We start from the raw sequence: 17800 nt of genomic DNA on the forward strand, positions 1-17800 counted from the left end.
CTGCTACGTGTTAACCACACACACCTCTACACACATCGAACTGCCCGATTACTCCCCCTTTTATTGTGGTATTATTAGTTTTATGAAGGAGATGTCCAGTCACCAAGGCGCATGATGTGTGTGTGTGTGTGTGTGTGTGTGTGTGTGTGTGTGTGTGTGTGTGTGTGTGTGTGTGTGCTCTGCTCAGCTCTGGGTTTGTGTCTCTCCGACACCGGCATTTGTTTTCAAATGACCATGAACAGTAATTTAAACACATCTGGCTAACTCCATAGGTAGCCTATATGCGGGTGTTCCCAAAATAAATTAGTTTAATCTTAATCTCGATGTAGTGCTAAATGCTGTCGGACGTGCACCGGAACGAACGTCACTATCATAATATCTTCTGAAAACAAATGCCAGTGTCTCTCTCACACACACACACACACACACACACACACACACACACACACACACACACACACACACACACACACACACACACACACACACACACACACACACACACACACACACACACACACACACACACACACACACACACACACACACACACACACACACACACACACACACACACACACACACACACACACACACACACACACACACACCCTTCATAATGCGCCTTCTCCTCGTTTTCCCATCACTGGATTATCCGTAAATCATACAAACAAAACCAAAACGTTGATTTATCTGTTTTCCCGTTTTGGTTTAAAAACTGAATAACGTCGGTTTTCCGTTTTTCCGAAAAACGCCACCGGTTCTTTTTTAAACGTTGTTAATATGTTTTGGATGCATATTGTTCTAGTATTTGTTCAGGCTGTTACATACAATTAGCCTCTGTTGCTTCCTGCTGGTGGTGAGTACATATTCAAATCAGTTAAAATTGACAACCGACATTTCTTTTGTAATGTATCTGCCGGTCCTTGGCACAATAAAGGTTGGGAACCCCTGCTCTACCTGTTGTTAATATGACAATAAAGCTTCTGAACATTGCATTTAGAAAAACAAGAAAAAACATGTTACCAGTAAAATTGCTAATAGCCTCTGTGTTAAAATAATTGTAAAATAAGAACAATGAGCGACACAGCATGTTACATTTCGTGATATAAATTATTTATTTACATTTACAGAAAAAATGACCCCATCAAGACAATGTAGTAATAACTATTGGAAATAGAACCCAAGATACAGAAGCTGGCGTTGCCGCCCAACAGAGAGCTCTATAGTAACATTGTGCCCTCTGTCAAAGGTCTCCTATAACACAAAGTGCAAGGCATCACGTGTACCCCCCCCCCCCCCACCCCCTACCGGACCGACAACACACCTCAGTTAAAGCCTGTTACCCTGCTTTGCACTACCCCGCTCTGCCCCCCCCCCTCATCTAGAAACGACAGACACCGGCTAGCCCGCCTCTACCAAAGCTCACACGTCTAATACACATTCACACACTCACGCTCACATTCCTCGATGACCCCCCCCCCCACGGCGCTTCATGGTTCAGTCCGTTTGAGAAACCCTGGGCGGAAGGTCCAGGAAGACACATCTGCATCTGTGTGTGTGTGTGTGGGAGGGGGGGTTGTCTCATCACTGTCTCTGCAGCACCACCGTCCTCCCCGGGCTTCATTAGAGTTCACATTGGGAGGAGAGGGGAGAGGGGGAGAGGGGGTGAAGGGGAAGCAGATCCTACAAGGAGAGGGGGGGGACATCTAACGCCACAGCGCTCCCCGTAAAGCGGAGGGGGGGGGCTCTGTCCGGTATGTGGGGGCTCAGATGAGCCGGGTGGAGGCACGCATGGTGTTCTCCGTACTGAAGTGGACATTGTTCTGCTTATGCCGGTTGATCCTGTTGGTCCGCGGGCACTTCCTGGAGAAGGAGAAGGAGAAGCATGTTACACCTGTACAAGTTCATTCTGAAGCAATTCTATTTTATGGACTGAATAAAGCCACTCTACCATTTGACAAAAAAAACCTTAACTACCAACGTCTGGCTAATAATTGGGGCTGCATGATTTGGAAAACTGAGTAGATTTACTCAAGTACAGTACTTAAGTACAATGTTGAGATACTTGCACTTACATTTGTTGCTACTTTGCTATGTCTACCACAATTCAGAGGCTTATCGTGTACTTTTACTCCACTACCTTTACCTTTAGTTGATGATGGGAAATATAATCAACTCTTAAATAAGACTTTAGTTACACCTGGAGTACATTTACAAGCTACCCTGCTGTATACAAAGTCATTAAAAGAAAATCTGATTACTCCTGCCACCTCTGGCTAAATGTTTTGCTATATGAGGAAATTATTATATATATATATATATATTTTATCAGTTTAACCTTTATTAGAGATAGATTTGAAAGGGGGATTTAAAGGAGTATCATGGTTTAAAAGAAAAATACCGTTATTCAAGGTTCAATACAATACGTATACAGCCAATAGACCAGACCACTCCCATGTGTAAAATTAAGGATCCAACAGAAAACCAGAACTTAAATACATGCAGGACTAATCACAGGACAACACACAGCTGGGGAGGGGGGGAGTGAAGGGAAACACAAAGGCACCAGGTGAACAGATCAGGTGATCAAACAGGAGGGAAAACACAGGGGGGGAAAGCTCTTCAAAATAAAACAGGGAAACAAAGACAGATTGTGACATTTGAAAATACAACAGTAAAAACACAGATTGAGACACGGGGATGAAATGCTTCATGTTCCGATTCTAGCCTGCGTCCAACTCAGCGGGGACTGACAGTATTCACATTATCATTGAAAAATGTATTGACACCATCGTGGTGGGAGTTTTAAGAGGATCTATCCCCAACAAGAATTGTATTACATTTGTAGAATACAGTTATTTTGCTGGAACTTCTCACAATACTTATTTGAGTATATTTTCACACATTTTGCCTTTGGACATTGCACTAGTCCATATTTTTAAATGATTTGTTCTTTTCTTTCTGTGGATGTGTCGACAGTAGGAAGGATACGATATTGTGGTAACAACATTATATCTCACAGTGAATCTCCTTCCAGCAGATTGTCATGTGACATGTGACTGACATGTGACAGGATGGTATAGGTGGCAAACATAGGATTGACCTTCTTCCACTTCCACATGTTTGACCTTTAAGTGAGCGGTAAGTCTTTATGATCTAACTTAAATGGAAGCCCTCTCCGTATGTCTGTCCATAACTATCCATCCACTCCACTCCACAGATAGTGGGCGTCCTGCTTTAGACCAGAGGAAGTGCAGTTTCAGGGTTGAGCTCTATAAGACATAAGTATTAGTTGTGCTTTACACTCAGTGGAGTGTTTAGAGTGGACTCTTATTAACCGTAACACTGCCAGACAGCATGCTGGGTAATGATGTGACTCGCCCTGCTAGTTCAGAACACAAAGTCAGTCTGTCCATAGGACAATAGGCACTCAAATCTACGTCTGTATAAACTGTAACGCTGCAACAATAGTCATTTAACAATTGATTACTCTTCAAAGTCGTTTTTCGTGCAAAGATCATGTTCGTTCTCTCCTCTTATATAAGGAGATGTGTTGCTTTTATCCGTTATATATAATTTCAAAGTTATTTAACTATATATTTTAGGAATAATAAGCTTCGGTCGGTTTTTTTTTCACTAACGACCGCCTTGTTGCACATCATCTCGCTTGTATCACGGCCACATACTAAATAAACCGACGACTTGACTCACAATATTGATTTTAAATGATTTTATTGACTTCAAAATATTTGCATTGCTTCTGCTAAGAAAAAAACGACTGTAACTGTGTTGAAAGCAACATAACTTAAAAAGACGGCCTCACTGATTGATGTTTTCTCTAACTGTCTGTTGACATTTTATTTCCCTTTAACCAGTCTTCAAACCATGTTCCTGTTAGTGTTTACTTCCTCTCTGTCTTCTTCTGTTGTTCCCTTTAGTGTTTACTTCCTCTCTGTCTTCTTCTGTTGTTCCCTTTAGTGTTTACTTCCTGTATGTCTTCTTCTGCTGTTCCCTTTAGTGTTTACATCCTGTATGTCTTCTTCTGCTGTTCCCTTTAGTGTTTACTTCCTGTCTGTCTTATTCTCTTGTTCCCTTTAGTGTTTACTTCCTGTCTTCTTCTGCTGTTCCTTTTAGTGTCTACTTACTGTCTGACTTCTTATGCTGTTACCTTTAGTGTTTACTTCCTCTCTGTCTTCTTCTCTTGTTCCTTTTAGTGACTACTTACTGTCTGTCTTCTTCTCGTGTTCCCTTTAGTGTTTACTTCCTCTCTGTCTTCTTCTCTTGTTCCTTTTAGTGACTACTTACTGTCTGTCTTCTTCTCGTGTTCCCTTTAGTGTTTACTTCCTGTCTCTCTTCTTCTGCTGTTCCCTTTAGTGTTTACTTCCTGTCTCTCTTCTTCTGCTGATTTATCTGAAGTCCAGTCTTTTAACCTCTTTCCTTCCCTTGTACTCTTTTTCTTTTCTTTACTAGGGACCGTTTAGCCATTAATCCAACGTTTTGTGCTCTCCACAAATATAACAATGAATGTTCAAAAAGTATTTCACAGTTTTCTATTTTTTGTCCACAACTGACGTTAAATCGACTTCTTTCTGTGGATTGATATGACTGCACATAGTCCATAAATCCTTCTTAGCAGAGGTGTGTAAGTGTTATTAACAACCTCTTGAATATCCAATTGACCAATGAGAATTGACTAGGCTGTGTAATAAATAACCAAAGCTGCTCCCTATCTCATTTGATCCTTTCTCCTATCGTCAGTTTTGTATAATATATTAATTAATTTGGCTCCACTGTAACAAGTGAGAGCAGTGTCATGTATTTATTTTACTTTTACAAGGACTATTTTTATACTCGTTGGCTTTAAATAAATATCGCTGAGCAGGAGGAAACATGAATGGAACAGTGGCTGTATTCAGTGGTCCTCTCTTCTTTTCTTTATCTCCCCTTTAAAACGTCTCTTTCTCATCTTGCCCCTCCCCTTCCTTTGCTCAAAGGAGCAGTTTCGTCTCGGCCAAAAGTCCTTAAAATCTTTTATTATAAGTCATAAATTGCTGAGGTCAGCTGGAGGCAGACAGCCGCAGGCTATATATGTGTGTGTGGGTCTTTACTGTGAATACAAAACAGATAAGAGAGTGCGCTAACCTACACAGATATCAGCATGTATCTGCGCTTGTATGTAGGTGTGTGTGACTGTGTGTGTGTGTGTGTGTGTGTGTGTGTGTGTGTGTGTTCACAGGGGAATTTGACAGTGCTTTCTCTCTGTGTTGTAAGCAAGGTGACCTTTCATCTGATTTCTCCGGAGCTCCACATTCCCCCCGTGACTCCCAAATACAGACAACATCGAAATAACTGCTGCCAGGTTCATTAGTGAGCTGTGTGTGTGTGTGTGTGTGTGTGTGTGTGTGTGTGTGTGTGTGCGTGTGCGTGTGAGGGCCATGACTCACCTGGTAATGCAGAGCACCACCACGCAGATGATCACCACCTGCAGTGCTCCGATGATGGAGGCGATGAGGACATAGTGCAGTTTGCCCGAGCCTGGCACCACGTAGAGCACGTTGTACTCTTTGATGTCACACTGGGGGCCACGGAACCCAGAGTGACAGCTGGGAACACACACACACACACACACACACACACACACACACACACACACACACACACACACACACACACACACACACACACACACACACACACACACACACACACACACACACACACACACACACACACACACACACACACACACACACACACACACACACACACACACACACACACACACACACACACACACACACACACACACACACACACACACACGCACGCAGAGAAGAAGAGAAAGAGAGGGGAATAGAGTCATTCACACTGAGAGACAGGTTAATTATTTCCGTGCTCCTAATGGAGACGTGGGTACCTGTTGAGGGGGAACAATGTGTGGCAGTGTGGTGAGTGTGCTTTTTCTTTGCCGGGACGGTGTAGATGACAGATAAGGTGGCGGTGTTAAAGGGAGAGTGTATTTGTGAAGTTAGCAGCGACATTCATCATGATTTTCTCTTGGTTTTCGGACTCTGTCAACACTACACCTGGACATATAGTTGTGTGTTCAGAGGTTGCAGGCTAGGTAACTAGGAATGGGAAGATAAATTGTGATGAATGTCCATTTTTGTTTACTGAATACAAACAGTATATCTATTACTTCATCACATGTATTGTAATATCACTTCTGTATGTTAGAGTATCATTTGAAGAGTTTTAAGCATATTTGTATTATCGGGATGATAGCGTAGATCGCAAATGTGGCTATACAAACCAGACACACACTTAACACCAGAGATAAGGAAGCTACGGCGATGCCAGCCACCGTGATTGGCTATCTTGGGATGCTACGGTCAGTAAAACACAGGACTGGTATTATGTCCTTGCAAATTGGTAACACGAATATTACGCAGAGTCTTGACCTCATATCTGTGGATAATGTCAGTATATTTTGAGGTTTTATATCTATGAGTATTTCACATGTAAACAGAATTCAGGTGTCGTCGTGACTGTATTTATCATATGAATGTGTGATCATAAAATAGGGAATAATAATATCTCTGTTCAGGAGGGGGTCACAGTTTGCCGTCTTGAATCCAAATTGTAACTGGGCTATATGAACTGCGTCACAGATGTTATGTGATGGTCCACAGTCCACAGCGTTGTTGCCTTTGGACCAAAAGAGGATGAAGAGGGAAACATTAATATTATTCAGTATTAGAGAAAAACCACCTGAAAAAGCATACCATCGCATCGGTGTTGTCCAATGTGGCCAGCATAGTGTGGATGAGATTTTAAAGACCACACACACACACACACACACACACACACACACACACACACACACACACACACACACACACACACACACACACACACACACACACACACACACACACACACACACACACACACACACACACACACACACACACACACACACACACACACACACACACACACACACACACACACACACACACCACACACACACACACACACACACACACACACACACACACACACACACACACACACACACACACAGAGAGAGACTAATGGAGATGATCTGTGTCCTCAGAGGAGCTAAAATGGCTCCCCTTTTAATCTCTCTTTCTCTCTCCATCTCCTCTCTATCCCCTGTCTTCCTGTCTCCGGGGAGGTTGTTACCCACCAACACATGCACATCCTCATTTAGCACACACACGCACACGCACACACACAGTCTCCTTCACATTCTCTATCCCTTCGACCTAACGCTGGGAAAGAGATCGACGTTGCAACCTTGTTCTGCTTGTGGTTTGTGCCCCGTTTCGCACTGTACTCGGCTTTCCTTCTCATTAGGACACACAGCCTCTAGCCTCCAGGGGGCAGCAGAGACCTTCCACACCCCTTCTCCGCTGAGCACTGCTCTGTATGCATGCAGGATGTGTGGCAGTACGAGAGAGGTTAGAGAGAGATAGAGGGAGGGAGGGAGGGATACCAGGACCCCCTGGCTGCTACACTATCAGGCTGGAAAAGACATTCAGTGTGTGTGTTTGTGTGTGTGTTTGTGTGTGTGTGTGTGCTGGGTATACCACTCCTCATTGTGCCTTTATGTAAATGCTTGTGGATTTTGTGTGAATATGTACAAGAGCTGTCATTTTCAGCTGTGAGACTGCTGTTCTGTAAGTGTGTGTGAAGTGTGTCTGAATTTGTGGCAGTTTCCAGTTTTTGTCTATACAAAACATGAACAGTATGTCCTTCAAAGTGATGACATTTTGCTGAACCATTTTTTAGAATAGAATGGGAGGGATTAAACCCGTTGTTAATGTCACACATGCAGAGCACACAGTGACATTTGTTCTCTGCATTTAACCCATCCTAGTAGTCTAGTACTAGGAGCAGTGGGCAGCTATTGTACAGCGCCCGGGGGGGGAAGGGGGTTGTCCGGTGCCTTGCTCAAGGGCACCACGACAGGGGAGGTGAACTGGGACCTCTCCAAGTAGCAGTCCACACTCCATATTTAGGTCTGTTCGGGGACTTGAACCGACGACCCTACGGCTCACAGTCCAAGGGAACTTCCAAGACTTCTCTCGACTAAGTTTAGTTCTTGTTTCTGTTTAAGGTGTGTGCCTCCATCACAGACTGACTTCCAAGCACACGGTTTCACTGCAGTGAGGGATTTCTACAGACGAGTTATATCTAAACTCTCGGTGTAGCCGAGTTTAAAACGTCTGAATATATTTTCCTTCAAAACGTTGAATGAATGATTTATTTGGTGCCAAACGGTGAGCCAACAACTGTTGTCTCCTTCAGTGAAGTGTTTTTTGTCATGCACCTGAGTATCTCTGCCAGGATGTGCGCACACTTGGTCCTTTTTTTCCAAAAAATCTTTCAAGCTCGTTTGGTGACAAGTTATCGTAGCTAAAATGCTGGCCAAACCAACAGAAGTGTCATCCAAGTAGGAATAAAGCCACAATCATTCTTAATGGGGATGGATTAAGTTTAGTACTAGAATTAGGGCTTGGTTTCCGCCAGGGTTGTTTGGCCACTTGGGAACAACGTAACAAACTGTTATCAACGCTTAGAATTGTACAATATTGTTACCAATGACGGTGGTGTGTTTACAGTCAAGTGTTATCATTGGCAGACATGACAGTGCAACACATTGTGGGTCCTCTCGATGAAATCATCATCAAATCAAAATGAAGCTTGTGTAATAAAACCATGATGTGAAGGGAAGGAGGACACACCAACATGATTCATTTGAAGCAGTGCAGAATTCCAGCCAGATCTCATACACTTCCCTTTCTTGGCTCTCTGGCTCGTATTCATTCAAGATAAACAAGCCTGATTAAAAATAAACAGGCTCTTACACTAAACGTTAAACTGACTAGCCATCCTACATCTTACATTTTAAGGAAGTAAGAGCATCGTCAAATTGGAAGTGAAAAGATAGTCTTCTTGCTCTATGTATGATTTGTTTATAGCCATAGTCAGTCAGAGATACAATGTAAAACCACTGTAGCCAATAATAACTTGGATGAATATGGTTTAATTGATTATTACATAACATTCCATGCACTGTAGCTTACAATTAGCTATTACAGATAGAGCCTTAATGATGGCTAGCTATTAAAAACCCATTCAACTAATTAAGAACTAGAAGGGCCAAGTCCGTTTCCATAAGTGAAAAGGAATGTGTGTATGCTCCCTGTGATATGGGTCCACTCCAAAAGGTCCACGGCCCACGCTACACCCCACAAGTTTTATGACGATAAGCCTAACAAGAAGAAATAATACAAAATAAATACAAAAACACCTTGGTGAATTTGCCAACTCAATTCATTATGCTAAAACTGAAGAATATAATAGAGGATATATAATGCTCCTTTTCAGGTTCATATTTGTATGTAGTGTCTCTACTGGGACATGTCTCCATGCTTTAATGTTCAAAAAGCTCTTTATTTGTCTCATACTGCCTGTGTGGAGTACTGCCATTTTTATCGCTATCTCCGACTTTTATTTTTGTACTCTATTTTATATTTTGATTTCTTATTATTATTACAATTATTTGTCTTTTATTATCTCAAAGCGTATCAGTATCTCTTGTTGTGAAGCACTTCGAGATTTGTCTTGGCAGATGAGAAGCGCTATATAAATTAAATATATTATTATTATTATGTGCTGCAGCACCTCTTTCCCCCCTCTGTCTGAAACCAGAGCCCAGTCTGCTCTGATTGGTTAGCTGGCCGGCTCTGTTTTGATAAGAAATGTCCCGTCACTTAGCTTATCACGTGTTGGAGTGCAAAGTGTTACGTAGTGATGTCATTATTTGGGATTTTGCTGAATGCACAAAAACCTTTATAACACACTACAGGAAAGGGGAAACCCCAAAGAGCATAATAGGGCCTCTTTTATGTTCTGCTTCTCATTTTTAAAGCAACCAGATTTCCCTCCGTTTTCAGCCCTGAAGCGTTGTATTGTTTAAGAAAGCCCCAAAGCTTCATAAGGATAATACAATCCAGTTTTTAAAAGGGCATGTTTCCCCAATACCACGATAGTGATATCATCCATATTCACTTTGCACCCTCCCTGCATGTGCTTTTTCTCTCCTAAGTATCATCACATCGTAACATTTACAGCAAAGGGAACAGCACAGATCAAAAGAGCTGAGTAGATTCAAATAGGTACGAATTCCAGGGTAAAAAGATTAGTAGCAGCATTATCAGAGAGAGTTTGAGTATAAAAGGAGTGAAGTAGCCAGTAATAACATGAATACATTGTAGAAACGTTTAAATTGCTCAGTGATATTTCACAGAACACTGTGTGTACCTGCAGGAGGGCTGGGCCACGATGCTGGGGAACTGACACTCGCCGTGCACGCAGTAGTTCTTGAAGTGGTCCGGACAGGGGATGTACAGGCCGATGGCCAGCCCGTTCCTCGGATCCTTTTCCTTCACCACTGCACAAACACAAACGGGACACACACCATCCATTAAGACTGAAAGCACATGTGCCCCAGGCTGCCTTTGAACATACATTACAATGCGCTGCATAAGAAAGGCGGCGGATAAGAGAGGAAGAGATAGATAACAAAGAGGTTGGACAGAAATGAAGTCTTGAGAGCAACAGATACAAAAATAATTGAGAGTCAGAAGTAATGCTGCTTTGAGTGGCAGCACATGTTATCAAGCAATGCGCCCCCGGGAACACATGCACTCACCTGTGGTGTCGGTCCTCGCGAAGTGTCCGTCTCCGCCTAGGATGTCGCCTGGAAAGGCCAAAAACACATTCAAACGGATCTCAGGGCACAACCTCTCCTGTAGCTGAAAGGCCCTCCATTAAGGGTTACAAGTGCAGAGAGCCGAATGTGAATTATTATCTCAACAAAAGGGTTCAATCGGTCGCTCGGCACCCGTCTAGTTCATGCGTATTTATGTGAACCATTCTCTTCAAAGTGAGAGGCCATCTCCCCAGAAGCATTAAGGTAGAATGGAGCAGAGCCGGGAAGAAAAGATCAGAAGGAATAATGTTTGTTTTTTTTGCTCGCCTTATTGCCGCATTGAATTCCTCTTTTCACAATGGTTAGACAACATCTCCCGTTCAATCATTAGCATTTTATAGTGATTGATTATGTTTCTCCCCATAAGCCTGTGAATGTATTGCTTCAAAAGGAGGTAGTATTTCCCAGGATTATGATGTGAATATTTCTTATTATTTATTGACTCAGACGACGATTACAATTTAGGAAACAAAGCAGTGTTTTAGCGAGATCAGAACCTTGAGTATTATATGTATTAAATACTTATTTATATTTAAAAATCAAATATGTGACTAAATTAATTGTAACACTGCTGAAAGGGGAGAGGCTAAACAAGACTACAGCTGCAAAAATGCCTTACTTTGAAAATAAAAATGTTCCTACTTTCATTTTTCTTAGCTCCACACAGCAAATTCATATTTCTAAGTGCTTTCATGTCAATTCGGCGAACATATGATACATTAAATGATCGTGAGGATGATGATTAAAAATCGTCTGAGCCGGGCTAGATTTCCTGATGAAAAAATAAACCGATTGTTTTTTTGTAGAATTGTAGTACGCTAACGTGGATTAAACAACATTATTTTGTTAAATAAAAACATGGTGAAGTTTTGTAAATGATTACATGTCTCTTATTTAGCACAGAATATGATCCTATCCGTGACATATGGATCTTAACAAAGATCCGCCATAGTAATCAGACATACATCTATCAGCTGTTTATTTCACATGAGTTCCAGTGTGGCAGCTTTTTAATCACTGCTTCCCCTGGTGGATCCATGATCCATTGCAGCTGGTTTCATTATCATTTATCAAGGGGGTTTTCCTTTCTGCGAGGATGGACTCCGTGCCGATCACGACCCCACTGCGGTAGGGACGTCCGAAATGAGGTGCTACATCTGTAGCTAACACGAGGTCTACTTTTACCTAGGTTTTAGTCCCTTGGTGTCTTGGCATTTCTTTCTCTCCCCACTGTCCCTTATTGAAACAGAATGCGTGGAGTGGATCGATGGGGGTGGTGTGAGGTGGGGGAATACAGATTTCTATTTGTGTTCCAGACCTGGTTAGCCCCGATTGCTTTACTCCCCATTACCTCTCAAAGCCTACATCTTGCTTCTCACATCTCGATCAATTGTCCTGTTGGTCCCCGGTGATGCCAAGCCAATCAAACGCTTGATTGTTCCCCTACACAATAAAAGCCCCCCTTCACTGCCTCCCTTTCCACCAGCGTTAGCTAGATTTCGTATGAAGCCAAATGAGTCCATATTAAGATGTTGGCTGATCATACCTCAAAGCAAATCAAATAAAAAACATCCTCAAAAGAACAATGTGCCTTTGACTTCTCCCATGTGCATTAGCAACGGGACTCGGTTGAGGGATTTAGCGCACAGAGATTATTAAAATAACATTATCCCCGGAACAAACAAAAACCGCACCCAAATAAAAGATAGTACACTAAAAAGGGTGGATTACCTTTCAGTACAATTATCAATATACATAGCAGAGGAGGATGTGGGATTTGGGGATTATCTTCGCACGCTATTCCAAAACATAATTGAGTGGAAGTGTAATTTTGAAATGTGTTTGGAGCTGCAGTTTGAGGGAAATATAGGGTGTGCTGCCTGTGTGTGGTCCCGTCTGTCTCCACGGCCTCACTTCACCCCGAGTGAACACCTGCCAGATTAAAGGCTTCCGCTGAGTGTTTGCAGGTGTTGTTGTGACTTTGGCAGTGATTGTTTGGGGCTCTGACCTTGGCATCGGCCCAGGTGCTTGACCTCGATGCGCTCCTGCTTCTGACAGGACGCCTCCTTCACCTGGCAGGGGTTGTCGTAGGAACGTCCATCTGAGGCACACACCTGGTTGAAACTGATGTGGGAGCAGTCGATGTTGCAAACACACCTGCGGAGCAAAGAAATCACGTCAGAGTGGTACGCTTCCTGGAGTTTTATTAAGTATCTATGTCAAAGTCAAAGACGCAATTGGGATATGTGAAATGGAACACCCACATTCAGATTTTGCCTGAATCTATGGAGTGCTTTATTCAAGGGGTTTTCAAACACATGACCAAACATAATCAATCACGATTGAGTTTGTGTTTGGGCCATGGCTCAGTTTGACATTTAAAGCAACACTTAGAATGTTTTCTCTGGCATGATTTGACATAAGATGATTTCACTATTTTTCAGAGTGATGTTTGTTCGTTGTTGTCACCTTTTAAATTAAATACCCCAACAACAAAACTAGTCCAACTGCTTAATGGTCCCAAATTGTGATCAGTAACATCGGTCCTTAATAGTTAAGATATAATAAACAATGAGACGTTAAAAGGGAAAATAAAAGGTACAAACTAAATGCATTTAATAAGAATAAACTTATTCAGAAGTTGTCAGTCATTTAGTTCTTGATTCTGACAGAATTGTGTGTTTGTCTTTTTAAGACCATTTTTGGAGCCACCAGTGAAACAGAGTTGAATGGGGTAGACAGAGGGGAAGACGCACAAATGGTCCTGAGGTTGGATTTGAACCCGGGGCCTCCGCAGCGGGGAGTGGGGCGCCAGGTCAACCGAGTGAACTATATGGCTGCCCGACTTGTGTGTTTGTCGGACTGCGAGGGACATAGACTGAAATTCGTTCGAGGATTACAAATGAGACCAACAAGAAGTAAACAGTACAGCTTGCACTCAGTCAGGACGTTGGACCGTTCATACTAGCAATCCTGTGCAAACTGGGTTTTGGCACATTCAATCTGACACAATAGCAAAATGGATTTAACTTTGCAAAAAGCGACAGGCTGCACAGAGGGCTGGATTGACAAATGATGTATTCCTACAATGGCAGGAAGCAATTAATAATGAAAGAATTGTAGATAACACAGCTCCACATTTTGTGTGTGTTGCAGAGTGAATTCTGGCCTCAAAACAGCCACCAGTCTAAAGCTGTCATTTATTTTAGATAACATTGAAAATAGCTTAAATGGAAAATAATAACTTAAGGGTTAATACTATCATAGTTCGCACTGAAACAGCTTGATGGAAAACAAAGTCAGTGAAGATTGCAGAACAGCTTGTTTCTGCTTTTACACTGTTTCCTTTTAATGTCCTTCGACAAAACCCACTCGTCTGAGACATTCTAAAAATGATCTGGGAGAAGACGAGGACGCTTGCAAAGCTCTGGCTTCGAGGCCACGGGCATGTCTGGTGTATTATTTTGGGAGCTGCGCACTAAAGTGTGGCCTACATTACCTTCAAATGGAATGGAAATGTAACATGCGCAGTTATTTCCACAAGCTAGTTATAATTACTGATAGCCTGTTTAAAATGCATTTGCTTCTCTCGACCTATGATTACTCTAAGTGCAAGTTGTTCGATTTAAAGTTTAAAAAAAGTCTAAAATGAAAAGTGTGCTCGTTTTTTGTCTTAGCTCCTTACAACCATATCATTTGTCTCCTCTGTAAATTGAATCAGTTACCTCCCTTTCCATGAAGCGGATGTATCTGGTGTGATTTAGAGACAGACTGTAATACATTCATTCATCAGTGACACCAGCGCTTACTTGATGCTTTTAGCTCTCGCAAATTAACCAGGCAATTTGCTGTCGCATCACCATTTTCTGTGAAATGTAAGTGTGACACATTCTGTATGTCTCTGTGTGTGGGTTTCTCACAACTGCACAAAGGAGAGTTAGCACGTGCACCTGCGTGCATGTGCATCCACGTCTGTGTGTGGCAAACATGTAGTGTGACCCTTAAGTTTATGTCAAGCCTGATCAGCAGAAATTACACCCAGATTGCCTTCCCTCTACAGTTGCTGCTGAGTAGCGCTCAATGCTAGATTCTGTAATTATAAATCTGTCATTATTCTCCCGGTCTTTTCATTTTCCCATGGTGCCTCCATCTCAGTAAAGCACAGGCATTCCGCTGTCTTACAACGGCATTTGCATACACCCCACGTGGGCTGCCACCGACTCAAAACAGTGTGCCCACACACACACGCAGACGCCTTCTCAATCAGCCATGATGATTCGTACTGCTGACATTGACATTGATTGAAACGGCGTGCAGCAAAGCGTGGCAGTGCTCAGCTACTGTTGTAATGATGGATCAGCAAAGTAAGAATGATGTGAAGAAAGGCTTCGTTGTGCCTCAGAGGAGACACAGAATGACCTGCCGCTGCACAGGGTCACACAAAGAGACTCTAACAACACAGCTTAAAGGGTCAATTCACCCACAACATATAAAACATATACTTCTTCTTACCAATTTAATGCCAGTTTTATTTGAGAGGTTTTGAGATATTTGCCCCAAGACCTCGCTGTCAACGGGTATATATGGAAAAAGAGAAATAGTCTGAATTAACTGTCGACGGCATTTTCTGTGTATTATCCTGAGAAAAGAGGATACTGTCCAGTGTTTCCCCCATTGTCTTGGAGGGCCATTCTGCACATGTGTTAAATGCGTTAAATACTTTAACACAATTAATTCAAAAAATTAATTACCGCCGTTAAGGCGATCATTTTGACAGCATTAATATATATATATATATATATATATATTTATAAAATGGACAAGTCAAATCAAGCCATCTGATTGGTTCTTAGCCGTGATATACTGAGCGTATACCACGGGTAGAATTGTAAGTTACTTTTCACAACAAGTCAGTATCCCTCCGCGCCTGAGAAAAACAGTATACAGTTGGGCTGAAAAGCAAACCGCATCGCGTCGGGCCGAACCACGCACATTAGCTGTGATATCATGAGCATATACCACGGCCTGTCGTGAGCTATTGCTTAAATATATATATATATATATATATAGCACCAAATTGCAAGTAATCTATATCTACTGTCACTTTTCACATTTAACATGTGCTCTTTTATTAAATAAACTAAACGCTTTCATTTGAAGTTGTGAGTTTAGTGTTTTTGACCCTAAGAAACACTGATGCATTCATCAATACCAATAATCCACAGCTCCTCTCTCTGCTCCAGAGGATTAAAAAAAAATATCCCAATGCCCCCCACCCCCAAAATAAAATTTTGAATGAGATTTAGTGGAGCTGTAAGGATATCCCAGCCTACAAATCATATTCTACAGACTTAACAAAACACACATTTGAACCGAACACATTTGGTCGGTACAGATCCTTATATTATATATACAGAGAATTATATCGCAATTGCAAAATCAATTGAAATAATCACAAATCATACAGCCCCAATTCTTTTCCCCACAACTTATGGCTTTACAAATTGCACACATTCACATTAACTGCCCAACTAGAGGTGTACAAATGACTTAAATAATTGGCAGCACTGATACCTAACCACATATCCAACACAAACTCTTTGTGACACATGGCAAAAATTGATTAAAAAAAACAATATTTTCAACACTCTCACTCCGTGTTCCTCTGCTTCTCATGTGTTTGCCACAATCTTTTTTCACAAATGCCTGCCAAGGTTTTATCCGAAAAGAAGTCCTTCAATTAAAGTAAGCTCAGACTCTACCATGTACAACACAGCCTCACATGTTTCCATTCAATTCTCAGCGTGCAAAACACTTATTGTGAAAATAAATGTACCGCTGGCAATATACATCCTGCAACAGGTGATTCCCCCTTAGAAGTTAACCGTCTCCTTACTCCAATTGGTTCAAGTCATATATTGAAGCCCTAAACTATTTAATTTTCAAGGACCTTACATATAGCAAACATGTACACATGCGAAACTCAGGTTTGTGACCTGGGTAGATCGACACAGTACTGATTTTGCAGGATTTAGGCAAAAACAAGTTCCCAGTTAACACTCCTTATGTTTATTAGGGCTGTAGCGATACACAAATCTCACGTTACGATACACGATATTCAGTCAACGATACGATATATATATCACGATATTCAGCCAACGATACGATTCGATATAATTCGATACACTTATATCATTGTCTGAAAGATTTTAAAGGGACAGTGTGATTTTGGTGACATTTTGTGAGTGTTCCATTGACTTGGATTGAATTAATTCAACTGAAAACTGAAAGCATCAATTATACAATATATGGCTCTGACTGACAGAGAGTCTCCAGTTTGCAAATGCTGGACAAAATGAATCAAAAGATGTGGTGAGAAAATTAGTTTCATTTATTGAAACAGTGAAACTGTAGCTTACAAGCCTTTGAAACGTAAAGTGCAGTATCACAATGGACAATGGAGAATTAAAAGGTGCAGCAGGTGGCGGAACACGGGGGATTTGAATGGGACTTGTTATAAATTAAAATCAATGTTTTGATGGCATAAAGTACCATAAACATACAGTACCGTCAGTTTAAATGCTGTTTTATACTGAAACACCAGAAGTTCTTGTGCACAACCAGTTGTTAAGCTTTTATTCTGAAAATCCTTCATCTCCGGTTAGCATTTAGCATGTGGCTAATATACCATTTACTATAGAGGTGAATTTAGTAGCGATATGAGACAGTGTTGCACACCGAAACCTACTGATTTCAACACTACAACTATAGACGTCGAGATATTATTATTACTGAATATTAAATGAAGGTACAGTTTATTTGAATACGTTTGTTTACAGACGTGGGTAGCATGAGACAACATTCGGAACTACCGGAAATGATACCAGCCGTGAGGTATTTTTGGAGTATTGATTACAGCGTTTAAAATGTATTAAATGAAAAGTCATGAAAGAGATAAGGAGGAGAAAAGGCGTGTTTAGTTATATATTT

At 41.6% G+C, this 17800-nt stretch overlaps 1 protein-coding gene across 2 annotated transcripts in view; it reads right to left on the bottom strand.

The window, feature by feature from the left end:
* Positions 1–1340: 1340 nt before the first annotated feature.
* Positions 1341–17800, bottom strand: part of tmeff2a (transmembrane protein with EGF-like and two follistatin-like domains 2a) — a 140084-nt gene continuing 123624 nt past the window's right edge. Inside the window, exons 6-10 of one of the 2 annotated variants that reach the window (XM_034110344.2) lie at positions 12819–12967; positions 10751–10798; positions 10360–10489; positions 5448–5606; positions 1341–1866 (exon numbers count right to left, since the gene is read on the bottom strand). In XM_034110344.2, coding sequence (XP_033966235.1) covers positions 1770–1866; positions 5448–5606; positions 10360–10489; positions 10751–10798; positions 12819–12967 — 583 coding nt within the window. In that variant the 3' untranslated portion in view covers positions 1341–1769. The remainder of the gene's footprint in view (positions 1867–5447; positions 5607–10359; positions 10490–10750; positions 10799–12818; positions 12968–17800) is intronic. The other variant, XM_034110345.2, reaches the window with a different exon arrangement.

The sequence above is a fragment of the Pseudochaenichthys georgianus genome, chromosome 21 (assembly GCF_902827115.2).
Source record: "Pseudochaenichthys georgianus chromosome 21, fPseGeo1.2, whole genome shotgun sequence".
Classification (NCBI taxonomy): Eukaryota; Metazoa; Chordata; class Actinopteri; order Perciformes; family Channichthyidae; genus Pseudochaenichthys; species Pseudochaenichthys georgianus.